The sequence below is a fragment of the Enhydra lutris genome, unplaced genomic scaffold (assembly GCF_002288905.1).
Source record: "Enhydra lutris kenyoni isolate GAN:26980312 unplaced genomic scaffold, ASM228890v2 scaffoldscaffold9, whole genome shotgun sequence".
Classification (NCBI taxonomy): domain Eukaryota; kingdom Metazoa; phylum Chordata; class Mammalia; order Carnivora; family Mustelidae; genus Enhydra; species Enhydra lutris.
The window spans coordinates 25,525,257-25,547,627 of record NW_019154093.1 but is presented as its reverse complement, the minus strand read 5'-3'; the positions used below and the strand labels follow the sequence as shown (position 1 = coordinate 25,547,627).

Sequence of the window (22,371 nt, the reverse complement as noted above, 5' to 3'; positions counted from 1 at the left end):
CACTAACAATAAATGTAGCTAGTATGAGTAAAGACTAAACACATGCTCCCAATCCGAGCAGTAATTACTGGATAAGCCACTCGTGTAAGGATTTCAGGAATGCTCCCGTATGAGTTTCCTACCTCTGCCATACTTCTAATTTGATGGCTTAAAACAACAAAAATGTATTATCTTGTAGTTTTATATAAGTCTGACATGTCTCACTGGGCTAAAATCAAGGTTGGCAGCAAGCCTCTAAAAGAAAACATTTTTATTTTCTAACTTTTAGAGAGCCTGCATTTCTTGGCTCATGGCCCTTTTCCTCCATCTTCAAAGTCAATAACAGCCAGTTGTGTCCTTCTCACACTTTATCACTCTGACCTCACTTCACTCTCAAATCTCCTTCTTAGTCTTGACTCCCTCTTTCACTTTTAAGGACCACTGGCACACCCAGAAAAAAACAAGGAAAATCTCCCTATTCTAAGATCAGCTGATTAGCTACTTTAAATCCATCTATAACTTTAATTCCCCTTTGCCATGTAATGTAACATATTTGAAGATTCTAGGGATTAGAATGTCTTGTGGGAGGGGGGCATGATTCAGTCTACCACAGCTACTATGCTAGCCTTGTCCCAAGGCAAATAATGTACCTCTGCAGATTATCTAGCTGTTCCTCGTTAACACTGACATCCAAAGACTGCTCACTAACAAAGTTTAGACTAAATATAATGTCTGATTATAATGAACTAGCAAACAAAGCCTCAGGGACATTAATGATGATTTTTTTTTACTTTCAATATTATTCGAATCAAAACATAAATAAGGATGTCCTACTATTTAAATAACAACGATTTGGTTTTTGAAAAACAACATTATTTATCACATATTACAGATACTACTTTGAATTTCATTGACTTCATTGTATTATATTTAAATTGTGACTTTATCTTGGTTTCATAATTGTGTCAAAGCTCTAAGCATATGGAGTTTATTATACCTAACTTTTACTAAGTAAACTTAATATACTTAAGTATATACTTAAGTAACAATATACTAAAAATAAATCAAAACCAGGGATCCACAAATTTATTTTTTCCCTAAAAGGAATTCATATAACTTTGTTTTGAGAAAGACTGGAGTACTGGAGTAAAGCACTAATAGCACGGCATTTGGAGTCAGATATGAACTCAACTACCAGCTCCTCAACTTACTGGCTCTTTGACCTTAGATACATTGCTGATACTCTTTAGATATGCAATTTCTTTATTTATAAATTGAAAACAATAATACCTACTCTATAGGTATCATGAGGATAAAGTGAAATTGTATCTGTAAAATACTCAACACAGTTCCTAGCCATAAGCAGGTACTTAACAAGATTAATATTTATTTTACAAAACTCTATCCAAGCTTTAAGATGAAAAAGAAGACAATTTTCAGTGTTTAGCATATCACATTTTCTCACTAAATATTATACTACAACTTTAAATGATTTCAAAGAATACTGTTACATACTCAGTATCTACTTTTTCTAGGTCAAATCAATTTTAAATTATTTCTTTCAATATAATTAATCAGCTTTATCAATCTCTTCATATTACCTTTTAAGTTTGTAACTTGTCCTATCAAAAAAAAATTCACCTGCCTTCCTAAGAGCTTTGCTATCAGTAGTCACAGTAATTCCTGCAGTTTTGGAAGTAATATATGATGATGGATAATCTTAAACAGTTACATTTTATCTTTTCCTAAAACAAATCACTGTGATGCTAATGAAAAAAAGACTAGAAAAAAAATTACAAAATGAATTTAGGAATGTCAAAGTCCTAAGTGCCCTTCAAAGTGAATACTAGAGTAGAGTCAACTTCCAAGGCAGCATTCATCACTTGAAAACAATACCAGTTTTGAAAAATGACTTTTGTTTATAAACTAAAAGTATACAAGAAAGGATTGATGGAGGCTAAATGAATTAATATTTGCTGAATGTAAATACTAAAAAAGATTTATACTTTCATAACAAGTTAACTAAAGATACACAATTTTTTCTAAATTCATAGGAAATATTTCAAGACAGTTTCTCTTTTCATTTTCAGGTACATAAATACTTACAGTTTGATAATATGAGGATGACGAAAGAGTTTTAGGTTTTGAATTTCTCGTTTTATTTTTCCAACAACATCTAAACTGCGAATCTTCTGTCTATTTAAGATTTTAACTGCCACTTTATGGCCTGTCAATTGATGTTCTCCAACTAAAGAAAAGAAAAGGAAAAAACTTGCTGTCATAGCAATGTAATCATTTATTCATTCCTCCTTCCACTGTAACCCCAAATCTCTCTACTCATATACACCACTTTCATATCATCTACTGCATAGAACTTAAGTTCTTTTTACTTCTGTTTCTTCTACTAGAGTATGCACTCCCTGAGGAAACAAACTGCATTTTGGTCTTCTCTATATCCTAGGTACCTAACAGGAGATGTTCATTAAATATTTGTTGAAAGGATTACTGAATTCTTTAACAGTACAAAAAAATAACCAAGTTTGGAACATCTTTTGGATAGAGCAGAATTCACTATGTTTTATTAATCTCTTTATTTCTTCATTTCTGGTTAATGCTAGTCATTATATTATAGAAGAATAAATGACTGCTATAAGAAATTAAACTTATAACTGGTTTCATTATTTCTTTATCAGAAAATACACATGTAGCCCTTATTTTATGTATTTTTTGTCTTTTCCATAAAGCTTTCCTATTTCCTCCTATTTAATGGGGTCTCTACTTCTTTCAAACCCTTATAGCATGTTTACAAAGCTCATGTATCATTTATCATTTTTAGGCTATGGTAAACATTTGTGGTTTTAACAAATCATAAGACATGAGCTATGAACACATATCCATCCCCACCTCGAGTAAGGCAGTCAATATTCATTTGACTCCCAGAAGTACAAAGAACAGTATTTTGTACATAATATACGCTAAATAAATCTACATGGCATTAAATGAAACAATAGTCCTTCTCCTTTCATGAAACACATAGTATCCATACTACTAGTAATATCCAAATACTGCTCAGATGAAAAATCCCTCTATCAGAAAACAAATTTGTCAGCCTCCCCTCCTATTTCCCTCAATTACTATTCTAAACATTGACCATTCACCTCACAACACATAGTCAACCATCGACTCCTTGTAGTAAATTCCCCTTTCATTTCTTTGGGGGCAATCAAGTCCATAGGAGTGATTTCCTCTATCTTAAAGGCTTGGTTATATCCACATTTCTCTTCGCTCCAGTCTTAGATGTTTTCACCCTTCTCCTGTTCAAGGCCAGTATCACCAACTTGTGGCCTTGAACTCACCTCTTCTACACTCTCCTGATACTCAACCATTTTCTTTTCTAATAGCTCCTTTTCCTTAGCCCATCAACATCCTGTCCATCTTCCTTTAGTTTTCAACATTTGTCTCACCAACATTTCTCAAAACAGTACTGTACATTTATTGTCTGTGCCTCCTCCTCTTTCACCCTTCTAACATCACTGCTATCTGGCTTCTGCCTCCACTCCTCTAAACTGAAACCAAAGGTTCACAAAAGACCCTTTAATTATCAAGCATGTATACCTTCCAATTCTCAGATCACTGCAATCTCTGTTGCAATAGACAACATTGATTACTCTCTCTTTTTGGTGGCACTTCTCACTCCAGTTTCTTCTACTAACTCTCAGATGGTATGCTTTATAGCTTTCACCTGTTCTTTAAAGTTTAGGGTCCCCAGGTTTCTAATCTATAACCAAAGTAGATCCTTAAGTTATCTAGCCCGTCTCTCATAGTTGTAATTATCAACCATGTGCCAAGGACTCTGCCCTTTTCTTCAAATTCATGTATCTCAGTATAGTATTGTTCCACAAACACCTCAAATTCAGCATGTTCAGAAGTAAACTCAGCATCTTCTTTCCCTTCCTCTACCAAACCTATGTCCTCTATTTTACTTGATGACACACAGCCTATATGCTAGAAATCAAAGAGACAGTTGACAATCTCTTAACTATTTCTTGGAGTCAAGTTTCAAAATCATTAAAACAAATACATTAATAACAATAATAGACGTGACAACACTTACTGCTTATTCTGTGCCAAGCATTATTCTAAGTACTAACTACTCTGCTCACTCAACCCCACAACTCTATCGAGTGTTACTGTCCTCCACTGTAGTAATGAGAAACCTGAGGCACAGAGAAGTAACTCAACAGAAGTGATGCAGTACAAGCTGGCACAACATGTGATCCCAAGTTTCCTCACTTCAGTTCATAGGAAGCATGGTTAACTACACATAATAATGCTCCCATTGAGAACAATTCAAACATGAAATGGGCTGACCTAGGAAGAACTGAATTTCTTGTCACTGAAGATTATTTTTACCTTTATATCTTTCTCAAGTAGTAAATTATCATCCCAAAAACTTTAGAGAAGCTTGAGAGTTATTTTACCTACACATAAAATAAACTGGTAGCCATCACATCAAGTTCAAGCAATCTATCCTAACATTCCAAAATATGTTTCTAGAACTCCAGAAAAATATCAATTTCAGGGACTTCCTTTTTCAGTTAATTTTTTAAATTCTAGTGCAATTAACATACAGTGTTATATCAATTTCAGGTGTAAAATATAGAATTCAACAATTCTAAACATTACTCAATGTTCATCAAGATAAGTGTATTCTTTTTTTTTTTTTTTTAAAGATAAGTGTATTCTTAATCCCCCTCATCTATTTCACCCAACTCCCCACTCTCCTCCCCTCTGGTAACAACCAGTTTGTTCTTTATATTTAACAATCTATTTTGTTCTTTTTCTCTGTTCATTTGTTTATTAAATTCCACATATGAGTGAAATCATATGGCATTTATCTTTCTCTGACTGACTTCACTTAGCATTGTATGCTCTAGATCCATCCATCTTGTTGCAAATGGCAAGATTTCATTCTTTTTTATGGCTGAATCAATTTCAGGGAATTTCTACTCAATTAAAATAACCTAAATGGTTTTTTGATCCCTGGGTAGTTTAGTACTCACCTTTGGGAATTTCATAAAACCCAAACACTTGCCTGCATGGCCTAAAAAATAGGTCTCTCTCCTCAAATCTCAGACAACCTCAATGAAAGTAACCAATGCTGCATCTCCTTGTCAATTAAAAAAAAAGGGAAAAAAAAGAGTTCAATTCCTCTTTCCCCATTTGATAATTGAAACTACTGACTACTGAGAACATATATGCTCTTTCCAGAGCAAAGAGTGTAAGAGCAGACTGTAACAGTCAAACAGATGGATGTTTTGTTTTTTAATGCTATATGCATAAACCAAACAACAAAGAAACCAGAAAGTGAATGAAATTACTCAAAAAAAAACAAAAACAAAAACCAATTTAAAGATGAAGTATTACTGGGGCACCTGGGTGGCTCAGTTGTTAAGCATCTGCCTTTGGCTCAGGTCATGATCCCAGGGTCCTGGGATCAAGCCCCACATAGGGCTGCCTACTCAGCGGGAAGCCTGCTTCTCTCTATCTTTCTCCACACACTTGTGTTCCCTATCTTGCTCGCTGTCTCTCTCTGTGAAATAAATAAATAAAATCTTTTAAAAAAAAAGATGAAGTATTACTTGGTCAACAAATTCAATAAAGCTGCAGTATACAAAGTCAATATACAAAAATCAGTTGTGTTTCCATATACTAAAAATGAATTATCAGAGAAATTAAGAAAACAATCTCACAATTGTATCAAAAGAAAAAAATACTTGATAAATGTAACCAAGGTGAAAGATCTGTACACTGAAAATTTTAAGATACTGATAAAAGAAGACACAATACATCATGCTCACAGAAAGAAGAACCAATAATGTTAAAATGTCTCTACAGACAAAGCAACCTACAGATTCTACACAATCCCCATCAAAACTCTAATGGCATTTTTCACAGAAACAGAAGAAACAATCCTAAAGTTTATATGGAACCACAAAAGACCCCAAAAAGTCAAGGCAATCTTGAGAAAGAACAACAAAGTAAGAAGAATCAAATCACACTTCCAAACTTCAAACCATATTACAAAGCTATAGTAATCAAAATAGTCTAATACCAGCCTAAAAACAGACACACAGCTCAACAGAATAGGATTGAGAACCCAGAAATAAACCTATGCATATATGAGTCAATTAATTTACAATAAAGGAGTCAAGAACATAAAATAGGTAAAGGATAACCTCTTCAATAAATGCTGCTGAGAAAACTGGATAGCCACATAACAAAGAATGAAACTAGAACCCTATCTTACACATTACACACACATCAACTCAAAACAAATTAAGAAACCATAAAACTTCTAGAAGAAAACATAGGTGGTAAGATCCTTGATGTAAAGTCTTGACAATTTTTTTTTTAGATATGACAAAACAAAAACAAAAACAAAAACAAAAAACCAAGACAACAAAAGCAAAAAATAAACAAGTAGGACTATATCAAACTAAAAAATTTTTGCACAGAAAAGGAAACAAAATGAAAAGGCAATCTACAGAATATGAGAAAATATTTGCAAATCATCTATCTGATAAGGGGTTAATATCCAAAATATATAAAGAACTCACACAACTAAATAGCAAAACAAAAACAAAAACAAACTGATTAAAAAATAGAGAAACTGTATAAACATTTTTCCAAAGAAGACATACAAATGGCCAACAAATACATGAAAAGGTGCTCAACATCAATAATCACCAAGGAAATGCAAATCAAAATCACATCTGCTAGAATAGCTGTTACCAAAAAGACAAGAGATAACTGTTGCCAAGGATGTGGGGGGAAAAAGGGAACCCTTGTGTACTGATGGTGGGAATATAAATTGGTACAACCACTATAAAAAACAGTATGGAGGTTCCTTAAAAATTTAAGAGAACTACCGTATGATCCAGCAATCCCATTTCTGAATATATATTTAAAAAAATGAAAACAGGATATCAGAGAAATACCCCCACTTCCATGTTCACTGCAGCATTATTCACAACAGCCAAGACATAGAAACTACCTAGGTGTCTGTCAACAAATGCATGAAGAAATGATACACACACACACACACTGAGCAATATTATCATGAGAAAGAAGAAAGTCCTGTTTGTGACACCATGAATGGACTTTGAGGCATTATGTTTCTGGCTTATAAGCCAGATAAAGAAACACTGCATGATATTGCTTATATGTGGAATCTTTTAAAAAAAGCAAACTTGTAGAAAAGTGGAGCTTGGTAAAAATATACAAACTTTCATCTATAAGATGAATAAGATCTGAGGATCTAATGTAAACTTGGTGACTACAGTTGAAAACACTGTATTGTATAACTGAAATTTGCTAAAGAATTTAAATGTATAATAAATATATAGAATATATATACATACATATTATTTTCATATGTACTTTTACATGCTTAATAAAAAAGAGGTGACAGGTGTGTTAATTAACTAGATGGGAGAAATCTTTTCACTATATATATATCAAATCATCATGAGGTACACTTTAAGTATCTACAATTTTATCAGTCATACCTAAATAAAGCTGAGAAAAACTTCTAAAAGTAATTTTTTTTTAAAGCATGACTTTATGACATCTGAGAAAACAACTGACTCATCTCTCTATCTGAAGAAATTTTCCTCCATGAAACACTGGAAAAGAAATGACATTATCTCTTGAAACAGGGATGTTGATATGTTAATTGGATATCTGATATTGAGTCAAATGTACTGGGGGAGCGTGGCTGGCTCAGTCACTGGAACCTACCGACTCTTGATCTTGGGGTTGTGAGTTTGAGCACCATGTTGGGTACGGAGACTGCTTAAAAATAAAATCTTTAAAAAAAAAAAAAAAGAGTCAAATATATTATGAATGCCTCTTCTTTTTGCTGAACTATATTGTCCCTATTGCTTAATAACGTAAGTGCATAAGTGAATTAGTACTTTTAATAATTAAATCCAAATTATCTCATCATCATATTCTACATGAAAGCCAAATGAATATTTCTAAAAATCTTGTAAGAAAAACAGATTTAAGACCAAGAATTTCTTCTGTATTACAGCCATAAACTTTTCTAAGGAAGTAATTGGAAAAAAAAAAAAAAGACTTGGATTCATCAGTTTTATTTCCATTCATTTATTCAATCTAAAAACATTTACTGAATACTACTTTCCACATGCCAGGACTATGTTGATCAAATACACATGAAAAGAGAGGTTTCACAGGACTCCAAATTTTAGTAGGGGAAAAATATCAGCAATAAAGGAGCTAAAATAAATTAGCTGGTATTAAATCTGTCTGCAGGCTATTAGGAATACTTTCTTTGTAAAGGGAGAACACAGATAAGAAAGAACATTTAAAAAAAATAGCAGGGATGGACAAATTTGCCATGATTTATCATTACTCGGAGTAAATATCCAGATCAATATAAGCAGTAAGGGATGTCTATCCATGGAACAACTATTTAATAAATGCCTACCATGGTAAGCACTGTACATGAGAAGTGAACAAAGTAGTTCTGTCATACCCAGTATTTATTCTATCCTTCCTTCCCAGACATAAAGACTCCTGAATTATACCCGAGCACATGGCTACCCAGAGTAGAGACTGCATGCTAGCATCTCTTTTAACTGAATGTGGCCCTGTCACTATATTCTGGCCAATAATATGTAAGCAGAAATGCCCCTCATAAGCTTATTCATTCCTTCCTCCATCCTAAAGCCTGGAATGCCAAAGCCACCACCTTGAACCCTGAGGACAGGGTTAGGCAGGTGGGAAGCAACAGAAGAGAGAAACCCATGTTTTTGATGTCACTGGGTAGGACAACGTTCTGTCCACCTACTCAGATTGTTGGAAGAGAGAAAAATACTATCCTGTTTAAGCCACTTTTCTGAAGCTGTCTGCCATTCAGCTGAATAGAATTAATTCACTATTTAACATATTTTAAAATTCAAAAGGTGTGAACTTATTTCAAATGTTCAGTTTTGCTGAACTACCATCCCTGAACTAACAGAAATAAATTTATAGCCCACACAATTTCTTGGATTAAAGAGTTCTACAAATTTACCATTCATCCGTGTTTCATTTTGCTTTTCCTAAATTATAGCCAAATTACACAAAATACTCCCGAAAGCCATGGAATTTTATGCGAAAAAATCCATACCTACACTATCCATGCCTTTTAGGATTTTTACATTTGATGAGATGAAGAGCTGTCATACAGAAGAATGAAACTCATTTATATTGTTCAAGAAGCAGAGCTGCGATTAACTGGGGCACCTGGGTGATTCAGTCCATTAAGCGCCACCTTCGGCTCAGGTCATGATCTCGTGGTCCTGAGATGGAGCCCCACATTGGGCTCCTGCTCAGTGGGGTGTCTACTTTTCTTTCTCCCTCTGCTGCTCCCTTCGGACTCTCTCTCAAATAAATAAAATCTTAAAAAAACTGATAGAAATTCTTTCAACAGTCAGCTGCTCTAGGAATCCTCTCCACACCTCCCTTTTCACCACTCCAACCTATACTGAAAATTACCACCACTCAAAGAAATTTCCCACTTAACATAAAACTGTAGCCTGACTATACAATTTTTAAGTCATTTTATTGAAGTTTAAAATTTGTCCCTCATATAGTACCATAATTTTGGCAAACATGTATGGTCATGTAACTACTACTAAAATCAATTGTAGCTTACTTACATCATCACATAAAAATTCCACCATATCCTTTCGTAGTTAGTCCCTTTCCTCCACCCCAATCCCTGCCAACTACTGATCTGTTTAATGTTACTGTAGTATTTTTCTGAATATTGCATAAACGAAACTATACAGTATGTAGCCTTTCAACTCTGGCTTCTTATGTGTTAATACTTCTGAGATTCATCCACTTTTGTGGATTTTTTCTTTTCGTATACACCAATTTATTCATTTTTATTGCTGAATAATGTTTTGTATGTGTATTTTACAATTTATTTATCCATTCACCCGTTGATGGACATATGGGTAATTTCCAGTTTTTGGAGATTATGAATAAGTCTGCTATTTGTGTCTGTGGTGAGACTGTGTCTTCATTTCTCTTGGGTAGATTTCTATTTCTATCCAGTATTGGTCTGCTGGGTTGTGTGGTAAGTTTATATTTAAATATAAATATTATATAAATATAATAAATTTATAAATATAAAATATATATTAATTATATAAATATGTATCATATATCTAAATATATAATATATAAATATAATATAAATATATTTATATTTAAATAAACTTACAAACAAGTCTATATTTAAACTTTCCCAGCTTTGTACTCTCACCAGTGGTATATCAGAGTTCTAGTTCAGGGATGCCTGGGTGTTCCAGTTAGTTAACATACAGTGTAATATTAGTTTCAGGTGTACAGGTGTTCAGGTGTACAATATAGTGATTCAACACTTCCACACACCACCCAACGCCCTTCAGAGCAAGTGTCCTCCTTAATCTCCATTCCCCCCACTGACTTCCCCTAAGGTAACCATCAGTTTGTTCTCTGTAGTTAAGAGTTTGTTTCTTGGTTTGCCTTTCTGGTTTTTTTCCCTTTGCTTGTTTGTTTTGTTTCTTAAATTCCACATATTGTGAAATCATATACTGAGTGTTCTTTTTTCACAGGCTTTGCAACACTAACATTTACTTGATTCTCAGTTCATCTCTCAGTGGTAGATAGGAGGGGCTGGAGGTCAGATCCCCTGTAGTCTTCACCCATTGCAAGGGACAAAGCTACTACCAATAAGCAGCAAGTCTGGAAAATGCAGCACAGAGAGGTTAAGAATTTTCCCACAGTTGTTCAGCTATGAAGTGGTAAGGCCAGGATTTAAACCCAGCAGCATGTACTGTCCAATACTCAAACAAAAGAAGCTCACCCATTTGTCAGGATTACCATTCGAGAGACTCCTGCATTAAGTTACAGGTTGGACTAGATCAAGTCTAATTCCCCTTCCAGCTCTAAGATTTTTCTTTCTTTTTTTTTTTTTTTAATTTCTTTTCAGCGTTAACAGAATTCATTGTTTATGTACCACACCCAGTGCTCCATGCAACACATGCCCTCCGTAATACCCACCACTTGGCTCCCCCAACCTCCCACCCCACCGCCCCTTCAAAACCCTCAGATTGTTTTTCAGAGTCCCTAAGGGTCATTCCACACTGAAGGATGTTAAGTCTTTTATGCCACTCTACTCTCCTGATGATTTTAGTTGCCATTTCCTGGATGTTTTCCAGCTCTACATTTTTCTGGATGCACAACATATAGGACTTCATATAACTGTGTTATGTAGTTGTAAATACATGACTGTTTTGTAGAAAGATGAAATAAACTTTTCAAGTTTCTAGTTTCTAGTCTTATCCGCAATAAAGTCTAGCATTTTTTACAAGCACAGACCCTACAATTTTATCAAGTATAATGGGAAACACTCTCTTCCTATACATTATTCCATACAAATTCATAGTAACTACTTACCCATTCAATTTTAATATATCATATAAGATTATTACTATATCCAGTAAAACAAAGAAAAGGAACAATTACAAAATAAAAGTATTATTTTAGGCCTGAATTATGATCTTTTTCTCACTAGGCTCAAACAAAAGCAAAGGGTTGTCAAATGTCCCTCTGCTGTAAAGGTCATGTACATATTATATAATAATTTGAACTATGTCACCAAAGACAAAGCTTCAGTCCACAAAAAATTTATTTAATTTTATATACTTCACAGCCCAATAGCTTCATATGATATTTCCTATGCCTATACAAAGTCCCTGACCTATGTACAAAATGTGTACGATTTTCTGACCCTTGAAAAGTATCACCTCATTGGAACGTGACAGTGCTATGCTCCCACATGTAGTGGAACATGTAGTGCTATGCTCCCACAAAATTATTAGCCTAAACAAATAAAATCAAGTCTATCACTATATTACTCAGTATAGCTAAAGAAGTTTCCTAAAATTTTCAGGGTGCATTTGGGATGACCTGACTTAAAATTTAGGCTACAAAAATATACTAAATCCCTCAGGAGGGTCTCTAAGTGAAAGCACATGACCAAGTACAAAAGAGATGGGCATCATTCTTCAACATGACTACAGGATTTTTTTCTTAAAGATTTCATTCATTTATTTGACAGAGACAGACAGACAGACAGAAAGAGAACACAAGCAGGGGGAGCAGTAGATGGAGAGGGAGAGATGGGCTCTCCAATGAGCAGGGTCCCCAGCGCAGGGTTTGATCCTAGGACCCCAGGATCATGACCTGTGCCAAAGGCCAATGCTTAACCACTGAGCTATCCAGGTGTCCCATGACTACAGCTTTTAACTGCAACCCAGATCTTTCTCAAAAGCATATACAAACTTCAGATAGCAAGATCCTGTGTAATTTTTAGTGGGGGTTATTTGAGGATAGCTAATGGTTCTTTCCCATTAATCTGGGAAGGACAACTAACAGCTGTATGTCTATATATATCCACACATGCTAAACATTTTTACATACATTACTTCATTTTAATCTTATAATAACCCCACGAGGAAATTCTACAGAAAACTAAGGCTTACAGACATTAAAAATGACAAGTGATAAACAAAATCAGTATTTAAGAAGCGCATGGGTAGCTCAGTTGGTTATGCAGCTGTCTTCAGTTCAGATCATGATCTCGGGGTCTGGGACTGAGCCCCTACACTGGGCTCTCTGCTCAGCTCAGCGGCTGCTTCCCCCTCTTCCTCTGCCCCTCCCCCTGCTGCCTGTGCTCTCTCTCTCTCTGTGTCTCAAATGAATAAGATCTTTTTAAAAAATCCTTATTTAAATCCAAGTCTGTCTGATTCTAAAACCTAGGTTCATAATGATTATATATTGATTACAGAGTATATTGCATCCCATGATTACCCAACAGATTTCACTCATGTCTAAAATAATACTATGTTAAAAGTACTATAGAATCTAAACATTATATATAATAATGACTTGGGGTTGGGTGCAGTGGGGCTCAGAATTTCAAGTTGAGATGCTAGGGACATAGCTCTTCTAGTTAGAGTGGGCTTTTTCAGTGCCTTAGCTATAAGATTCCTTTCATGGCCTAACAATCTTAGGGTGAGACCTTGAAACCGACCCTAGGTTTAAGGAGCAAGGGAGAAAATTTGGGAATACATTATGAAATATTCAATAGCAAGAAAGATTAGTCTTCTGTATACCCTCCAGGTGCAGATAAGGCAAGATGACTGAAATAAAAAGCAAAGGGAAGATTCAAGAACTTTTTATAATGGTGATGGACAGAAGTTCTGAGATAGGTCAAATTATGGTACCACACAAAATGAAGGTTCCACTGATACTACTAGTAAGCTAGAACCTATCTTAGTATGTTCTGTGCACATAATTGGAAAACTGGAACAAGGAGGTAATTTGAATGACTAATAGTGGAGGCTTCATTTAGTTTCATAAATAAGAATAGTATTTATGTTATACATACGCACCTATGCACCATTCCTTCAAGTCAAATGGTATACTTCAGTCATTTAGAACCATTCTGAATTCCCCATCAGGGCTGTGCTTTCTCTAATTTCCAAGGCTAACAATATATCTAGATCACGATAAGCATTTAGTAAATTTAAGTAGAATTTTGTTGAGTACAGTAAATGAATTCGGTTAAACATGTGAACGATTTGTGTCCCTGATCATCAATCTCCAATGTCTCACTTATCCAAGTTTCATTTGTCTTTTGAAGTTTACCTCAAGTACCATTCCAGTTAGCATTCCTGAAACACCACCCCCATTCCCCCATCATCCCAACAACTCAACTGCCTGGATTAAATGACCCTCCAATGCACAACTGAACTCCTCTCCATGATAGCACTTAACATCAAGGGCTATAATTACCTATCTAGTTGTTGCTATTGATCTCCCTCTTTAAACCAATCAGCTCCTGCAGAGCAGGGTCTGTGTCTCATTTTTCTTTGTATTGCAGCATCTGGCACAGTGCCTAACGTACAATTGACATTCAGTAAGTATTTTCTGTATGGATGGAATGCATGACTGACATTAATGGTTGTTTGAACATATAATTTAGGTTTCATATACTACTTGATTTGCAGCTTTAGAATTTGAGAGGGGATTTCAAATTGGGTATGCTAATCTCTCATATATGAGAAAAACCAACAAATATTTGTCAGAGACAAAGTATAAAAGTATTATCTACACATTCTAAGTTCCAAGGAATCCCTTGTGGTACTACATTCCAGGAGCTCCCTAAATGTGGAAAAGTATTAACAGAAGAAATCACCATCAGCACCAGGACTGCAATTTATTTAAAGTCTAGGCATTTCAGAAGAAATCAAATGTCTTCCAGGAAAATAAATTTGGTAAAGAGGAGATGTAGCTAGTCAATAAACACATAAAAAGGTGCTCAATATGTTTAGTCACCAAGGAAATGTAAATTAAAACCACAATATAATACAATATCACAATATGCCTACTCAGCAACAGTTAAAAAAACAAACAATACCAAGACCTGGTGAATATACAGAGTAATGAACTTCTCTATTGCTGGTGGGAATATAAATTATTGCAAACACATGGGAAAAGTGTAAATTGGTGCAGAATATGCAGTAACTACTAAAACTAAACATGTATACTCTGGCTCAGTGATCCATTCCTAAATTTCTGCTACGTATATACAGCAGAAATGTATACAGAGTTATCAAGTGCTTTGAGATCTTTATAAAAAGCTCTCTATTGTCCTGGTCCATGGACTTATGCTTTGAGTACCAAAGATCCAAGAAATGGAAGGAAAAGTGTAGGGTGCTGAGGAAAGGATCCAGAGGGGTCTCCAAAAGCAAGGCAAAAGGAGCATACAAGTTCGGGGCTCAGGAAATAAAGGAATTTGGAGAAAAGTGGCTATGATATCAATACGAAGAAAGGTATTTCTCAAAGGCATATGATAACAATAATGAGTGGTTACAGCACACTGGGGCACTTCATATATACATGTGTGCCTACAAGTGTGCCTACAAGTACTTTGTATACATTTTCTTATTTAAACACTACAAGGACTTGTGGGGAAAACTGAGGATCACAGAACTTAAGAAACTTACCCAAATTCATATAAGAAATTAATGCTAGAGCTGTGATTCAAGTATCTTCCTATCTCCAAAGCTATTCTCAGGGGGCAGAGTTTGTTTCTTTCTCATTTTTCAAGAGTCCTAAAGAGTTCTGTTGCCACTGGCAAAATGACTGGAAACAGCACGTGGACTAAAAAATAAAACAATACAACAAAATCCTTTTCTCAAAAACATACCATATATTCCAAATAAAACTTGATTTTTTAAAACCAAAAATTATACTTCAGAAAAAAAGAGATTCTTCTCTCAAACTCAAGGTCTCATAAACCTTTCATATTTATAAAGGTTACTTCTAAATTATTTTGAACAAATAACTATGTAAAAAAGACACATTTGCCTAAATATGTATCAATCATTAGCTGAAAAAAAATCACTTGACCAAATTAGTAAACAACATAAAAGATGTTTATCAAGGATATGATAATATGACAATTATTCCTGAACAGTGATTTCATACTTACAAATGTAGAATATCTTAAATAAAATAAGCCTTATAAAGATCAAAGTTTTTAAAAAGCAGTATACTATGTGTTTACAACATTGTGAAATTCCTAAGTGAAACTGTAGGACAAATGAAAAAACCCAAAGCTCTAATGTTATGTCAGTGGATACCTGTTTACAGTATCGTTCACAGATTCAAAATAACTTAAATAAAAACGGATAGGTACTCTAGAAAACTATGGTTGATGATTCAAAAAGTGGCCCTTGTGGGTGCCTGGGTGGCTCAGTCTGTTAAGCATCTGCCTTCAGCTCAGGTCATGATGCCAGGGTTCTGGGATTGAGTCCCGCATACAGCTTCTTGTTCAGCAGGGAGCCTGCTTTTTCCTCTGCCGGCTGCTCCCCGTGCTTGTGCTTTCTCTGACAATTTAATAAATAAGGTCTTTAAAAAAAAAAAAAAGTAGCCCTAGTAATGACAAAAATCTGAAAAGTAGGAAAAAACAGTATTTCTGAAATATTTATAGGATATGATTTTGAATATGTATGCTTACCCATACAGCAATATATTATGAATAGAAAAAAAAAGACATGTATAGGAATGTGTAAAGCATAGGCTCAGTCGTTAAGTGTCTGCCTTCAGCTCAGGTCATGATCCCAGGGTTCTAAGATTGATCCCCGCATGGGGCTCCCTGCTCCGCAGGAAGACTGTTCTCCCTCTCCCACACCCCCTGTTTGTGTTCCCTCTCTCACTTTGTCTCTCCCTGTCAAAAAAATAAATAAAATCTTAACCAAAAAATGTGTAAAGCAGCAGTATTCATAATAAGCAAAATGTAAACATGAATTACCCACAGGCCTGTCAGTATCAGAATGGATAAAAAGGGGCACCTGAGTAGCCTCAGTGGGTTAAGCATGTGATTCTTGACCTCAGCTCAGGTCATGATCTCAGGGTTGAGAGTTCAAGCCCCTCCGCAGTGGGCTCCACACTGGGTGTGGAGCCTCATTAAAAAAAAAAAAAAAAATGGATAAATAATGGTATAGTCTTAATGTAATAATATACACAATGAGAATTAACAAATTACAACTAAATCCTGCAATGTGCAACAGACATAAGCTGAAGTGAAAGAAGCCAGTCACAAATAGTTACTCTTTCTACAAAGTTTTTTTTGTTTTGTTTTTTAAAATATTATATTTATTAAGTTGTCAGAGAGAGAAAGCTATCACAAGCAAGGGGGAGCAGCAGGCAGGAGAAGCAGGCTCCCTGCTGAACAGGGAGCCCCATGTGGGACTTGATCTCAGGGGTCCAGGATCATGACCCAAGCGGAAGGCAGACACTTAATTGACTGAGCCACCCAGATGTCCCTCTACAAACTTAAGGTGAAACTAATCGGATAGTAGTTACCCCTGGTGGGGGCGGAAGATGGAAAGAGTAACTAAAATGGGGCTCAAATAGGGGGCTTGTGGGATGCTGGTCATTTTCTGCGTCTTTAGTGGTTTTATGTGTTTGTTTAGTTTGTGAATATTCATTAAGAATATAGGTTTAAAAAATCACTTAGAATGTATGCATCTCTGTATATGTGGTAGAGCTTAATAAAAAGGTTAAGAAAGAATGTTCGGTTAACATTCTATCCATACTTAGGCTCTGACAAGTCCTAGAAGCATCGTATGTGTCAGCAAGCAGGGCCCTGACAGGCAGCAGCCATCCTTACTCAATTGTATCAAGAGCTTTCACTCTGGAGTCAGGAGAGTCATCTGAGGCACATATGTTCTGACCTCTACCATCTCCAGACTTCTGCCAGAATAACACAAGGCTCCTTTCTTCTTCACCCATGGTGAAACAAAACAGAGATTCATTGCTTTTCTCCAAATTTCCTTTCCCTGAAAGCCCTTTAAAGTTCTCTAAAGGGGGGCACCTGGGTGGCTCAGGGGGTTAAAGCCTCTGCCTTCGGCTCAGGTCATGATCTCAGGGTTCTGGGATCGAGCCCCACATGCGGCTCTCTGCTCAGCAGGGAGCCTGCTTCCCTTCCTCTCTCTCTGCCTGCCTCTCTGCCTACTTGTGATCTCTATCTGTCAAATAAATAAATAAAATCTTAAAAAAAAAAATAAAGTTCTCTAAAGGATAGTTCTGAACAGGAAGCAAAAAGATTTTATTCCTTTTTATCCACCACTGATTAAACAAGTTCTGTTAAGTGCTTTATATGTGTCTTATTTAATTCCCAGAACTCTATAATGTAAATATTATTACACCCAGTTAACAGATGAAGAAATTCAGAATTAGACAACAGGGAGTGGCAAGATGCTATACCTGCCTGCAGTGCCCAAGCTCAAAATTCACATTCTTTTACCTCGCAACCACCAGCCTCTCTTGATTATAACATAACAAGAGTGTTTACTCCATGTTAATCCTTTTAACTCCAGCACTTGAGTTGAGAAATTAGGGCACTGAAGGAATGAAGCCTAATGGTGATAGGCTAAGGAAGGAGGGCCAAAGGATGAGAAGAATCAAGTAAGGAAAACGGCTGTGTTCTGACAAAACGCAGTCCGGGGTAAGGCTGTACCCTTGCTGTGGATCAGACAGGCTAAAGGTATTCATCAAGAGCTATCAAATGTCAAGAAAATCAAACATGGACTCAAACAGTCCCGTAGTACAGTATGTAACATCCACTCATATTTTTAAGAGAACAAACTCATATACCTGAAGATCTTTTTCTCCTAGCTGTTTTTACCCTCTGAGCATCCATTTGTTCATTCATTCACTTGACAAATATTTTCTGAGTACCTAATGTGTACTAGGAATTCCTCCAAATGCTGAGAAAACAGGTATAAATGGAACTTATATTCAGGAGGACAATACAAACAAACATAATGGTAATAGAATGGAGAACAATGAAAATAAAGTACCGTATGAGTGACAGGCTGGAGGTGGGAAAATGTGCTATTTTAAATAGATCAGGAAAGCCTGAAGGTGTGAATTTTTGGCAAAGGCTGTTCAGCTAACTTCTTTGAGAACCAATTATGTGGTATGTTGTATTCAGCTTCATTTTTAAAACTTATGTTTATACTGGCTTTACACTGTAAAAGTGTTCAAGTATTTCTCAAAAGAGCTTATATAAAAAATAAAGTAAAACTGTGGAATGACTTAGCATTCCAAAACAAAAGGAGAACCAAACTACTTTTTTTTATCCCTAGGGCCTTTAGATTTTCATTTCAGTGGTTATGCTAGAGATTACAACAAGCATCTCTGGCTTACCAGAAATCTAGTATAAATTAGTATCTTTACCATTTCGTAGACAATCAATGACTTCAGAACACTTTGGCTCTGTTTCATCTCCCACTTTTTCTGTTGTATTTTACTCCTATATATATTTATATCACACAAAACATTATTATTTTGTATAGTCAGCATCTATTTAGTTACCCACATATTTGACCCTTGAGATGTTCTTCATCTCCTCCTGCTTCCATCTGGGGAACCATGGTTTTTGTTCTGTCTGAAAGAATGCCCTTTGGTGCTCCGTTTACTGTGGGTCTGCAGGTGACAAGTTCTCTCAAATTATGCTAATCTTAAATGTATTTTGCCTTTAATTTTAAAGGATATTTTTGTTGGGTACAAAATTATAGGCTGGTGGTTCACTTCTTTCACCTCCCTGAAGATACCACTCCACTGTTTCCTTGCTTTGTTGAAAAAATTGGCTTATTGTTCCTTTGAAGATAGTATCTCCTGGCTACTTTTAAGATTCTCTCTTAAGGGGCGCCTGGGTGGCTCAGTGGGTTAAGCCTCTACCTTCGGCTCAGGTGATGATCACAGGGTCCTGGGATCGAGCCCCACATCAGGCTCTCTGGTTGGCAGAGAGCCTGCTTCCCTCTCTCTCTCTCTCTCTCTCTCTCTTTCTGCCTCTCTGCCTACTTGTGATCTTTCTGTCAAATAAATAAATAAAATCTTAAAAAAAATTTTTTAAAAATTCTCTCTTAACATCATCTCTCATTTCTGCATAGACAGATTCAGTCCATTCCAGTATAAAAAAGCCTCAAGCAAAGGGAACCAGTTTTCAGCAGTTTTCCAATGATGTACCTAAGAATTATTTTCCTCTATTTTTTCTGCTTAGGTTTCACAGAGTTCTGAATCTGTGGCTTGACACGCTTATCAGTTTTGGAAAACTTTCTGCCATTATCTCTTCAAATACTGCTTCTTCCCCATTGCCTCTCTCCTCCCTCCGGAACTGCATAGTGTCCAAATCTGTATGATCATCAGTAGTCTTGGGTTCAAAATAACATCCATGATCACGGGGCACAATAGGTAGTGATCTAACACCAGTTTTACTTAGTTTTTCAGAAAGATTTAGGACTAGAAACACAGCATATCAGTATGGCAGAATCAAACTCATCTTTATCAGTTCTTAAAACATCTAATCCTTGCTTCCAGACCCCACATCACACACACAGAGTAGGTTGTGGGGGATGACACTCACATGAACCGATACCATCTATTCCAGCATTTGTATGTCTCAAACAGTAAGCACATCAAATAACTGCCCATTCATGAAGCTTCTAAGCCTCCCACAAGAGGGTGCATTGAGTTAGAAGAGACATCATAAAGGGAAGCTGGAATATCTTTTTCTGTACAAGTTTTATAATGGTGGAATAATGAAGTAGTAATACAGTTCCTTGGAGTATTACATGTCCCCTAAGAGACCTCTCAGTCCAGCTGTAATATAATAATCACAGGTTATTTTCAAAATAAATATTGGTATTATGGTAATAGAACTGAGAAACCACATTTATCTTGGAAACTTTATCAAAAGAAGGTAAACCTGATGTCATCGTTCCATGGGGGGAAAAGATCCTAAGCCTACAAGGAACTGTTAACCTACAGGTTCCAATAATACGTTAGACTTTTCACTGTTTTTCGACAGGTCTCTTATACTTTCTATCGTTTTGTCTCCCTTTGTTTCAGTCTGGATATTTCTTCTGACCTATCTTCTAGTTCACCAATTCTCTCTTTGACAGAATCTAATCTGCTGTTAAAGCATCCATGGAGTCCTAACTCAATTATTATATGTTCCAGTCACAAAATTCCTTTATTTATTTTTAGAGATTCCAGATCTCTGCTAAAACTGTCCATCTTCAACATAGTAATCCAGTTAAAATGCACGTCTGGTAACTTTAACATCTGATTCACCCATGAGTCTATTCCTATTATCTTAGTATCTCCTGGAATGTTCAACATTGTACATGAAAAAGCTTTAGAAGCTCCAGCTGGTATGATCTTCCTCCAAAGAATAAAAATAGGAGGCATATCATCTTAATAAGTGTGTAATTAAGCTGATTCTAAAAAGAATTTCAGTCCTCAGAGGGCTGCAACCAGAAACCCAACTGTTTACCAGTGGCTCTCATCCTTAATTAGTTGTAAACTCCAACAGCTTTCTCTCCAAGACTCAAATTCTGCTTATCTCCTCTGCCTTTCAGCAACTGCTGTTTGGCTTCTTATGTGTACCATTATTACAAATTAGCAAATGGCTCAAACAGAAAAGCCAAACAAAAAGCAGACCTGCTCCAGTGCATTTTTCTTCTCACTGGGAAGATACTGACCACCCAAGTCCTGGCTGACTTCAAACAGATTTTTACATTCTCCAGGTTTTATAATTTTTTTTAATTGTTCTTGACTACAAGGTTGATTTAAAACAAGTCTGAAGTCATAGCAGGTGTGGAAATTAATCACATCAGAAAAACTATTTTTGCAATATTAGAATATTAAAGTTTAAAAAGACTTTATAAATTATTTATGCCAACCTTCCATTCAAAACTGGAATTTTGTGGGGAACCAGGGTGTTTCAGTCAGTTAGGCATCTACCTTCAGCTCAGACCATGATCTCCAGGTCCTGGGATCAAGCCCCACATCAGGCTCCCTGCTCAGTAGAAAGTCTTCTTATCCCTCTGCTCCTGCCTTCCCCACTCAGTCATGTTCAAGTGCATGCACTCATTCTCTCCCTCAAATAAATATCTTTTTTTAAAAACTGAAATTCAAAAAATATATAAATAAATTAAAAAATTAGAATCATGATAACCATCTAGAATCTAAGTAAATATGTCAATGACAGAAATCTTACGTCTTTCTTTTTTATTTTATTTTATTTATTTATTTAAGAGAGAGAGAATGTGAGAGTGGAGAGGTCAGAGGGAGAGCAGATTTCCCACCGAGCAGGGAGCCCAATGTGGGACTCAATCCCAAGACTCCAGGATCATGACCTGAACTGAAGGCAGTTGCTTAACCAACTGAGCCACCCAGGTGCCTCTTTTTTTTTTTTTTTTTAAGATTTTATTTATTTATTTGAGAGACAGAGAGAGAGAAAGAGAGAGAGGGGAGAGGGAGGATACAGAGGAAGAAGGAGAGGCAGACTCCCTGCTGAGAAGAAAGGCCAACATGAGACTCAATCCCAGGACCCTGGAATCATGACCTGAGCCAAAGGCAGACACTAAACAACTGAGCCACCCAGGTGCCCCAGTGGTACCATTCTTAAACAAGTTCCTTGACAGAAACATCCTCATTATTCTGGATAATTTGCCTCCCTAAAATATTTACCCAACAGTCACAGTTGTATCCTTCAAAACATCACTGAATATGGTGACTCCTTTTCCTAGATGATGGTACTTTAGCTATTTAAAAACTGCTATTACACTTAAAAATACATGTTGTAATAGTACAAAAAATGTTTGCTTTACATTATCTCATATGGCATTCTTTTGGGGCTCGCCTTATTGGTCATTCTCTCAATGAAATATAATTGGCCAAGTT

The 22,371-nt window shown here is 35.9% G+C and overlaps 1 protein-coding gene across 1 annotated transcript in view; it reads right to left on the bottom strand.

The window, feature by feature from the left end:
- The window catches only part of LOC111143318 (protein kinase AMP-activated catalytic subunit alpha 2), a 65,145-nt gene that overhangs the window by 32,519 nt on the left and 10,255 nt on the right, over positions 1–22,371 (bottom strand). Inside the window, exon 2 of the mRNA XM_022496978.1 lies at positions 2,086–2,227. Coding sequence (XP_022352686.1) covers positions 2,086–2,227 — 142 coding nt within the window. The remainder of the gene's footprint in view (positions 1–2,085; positions 2,228–22,371) is intronic.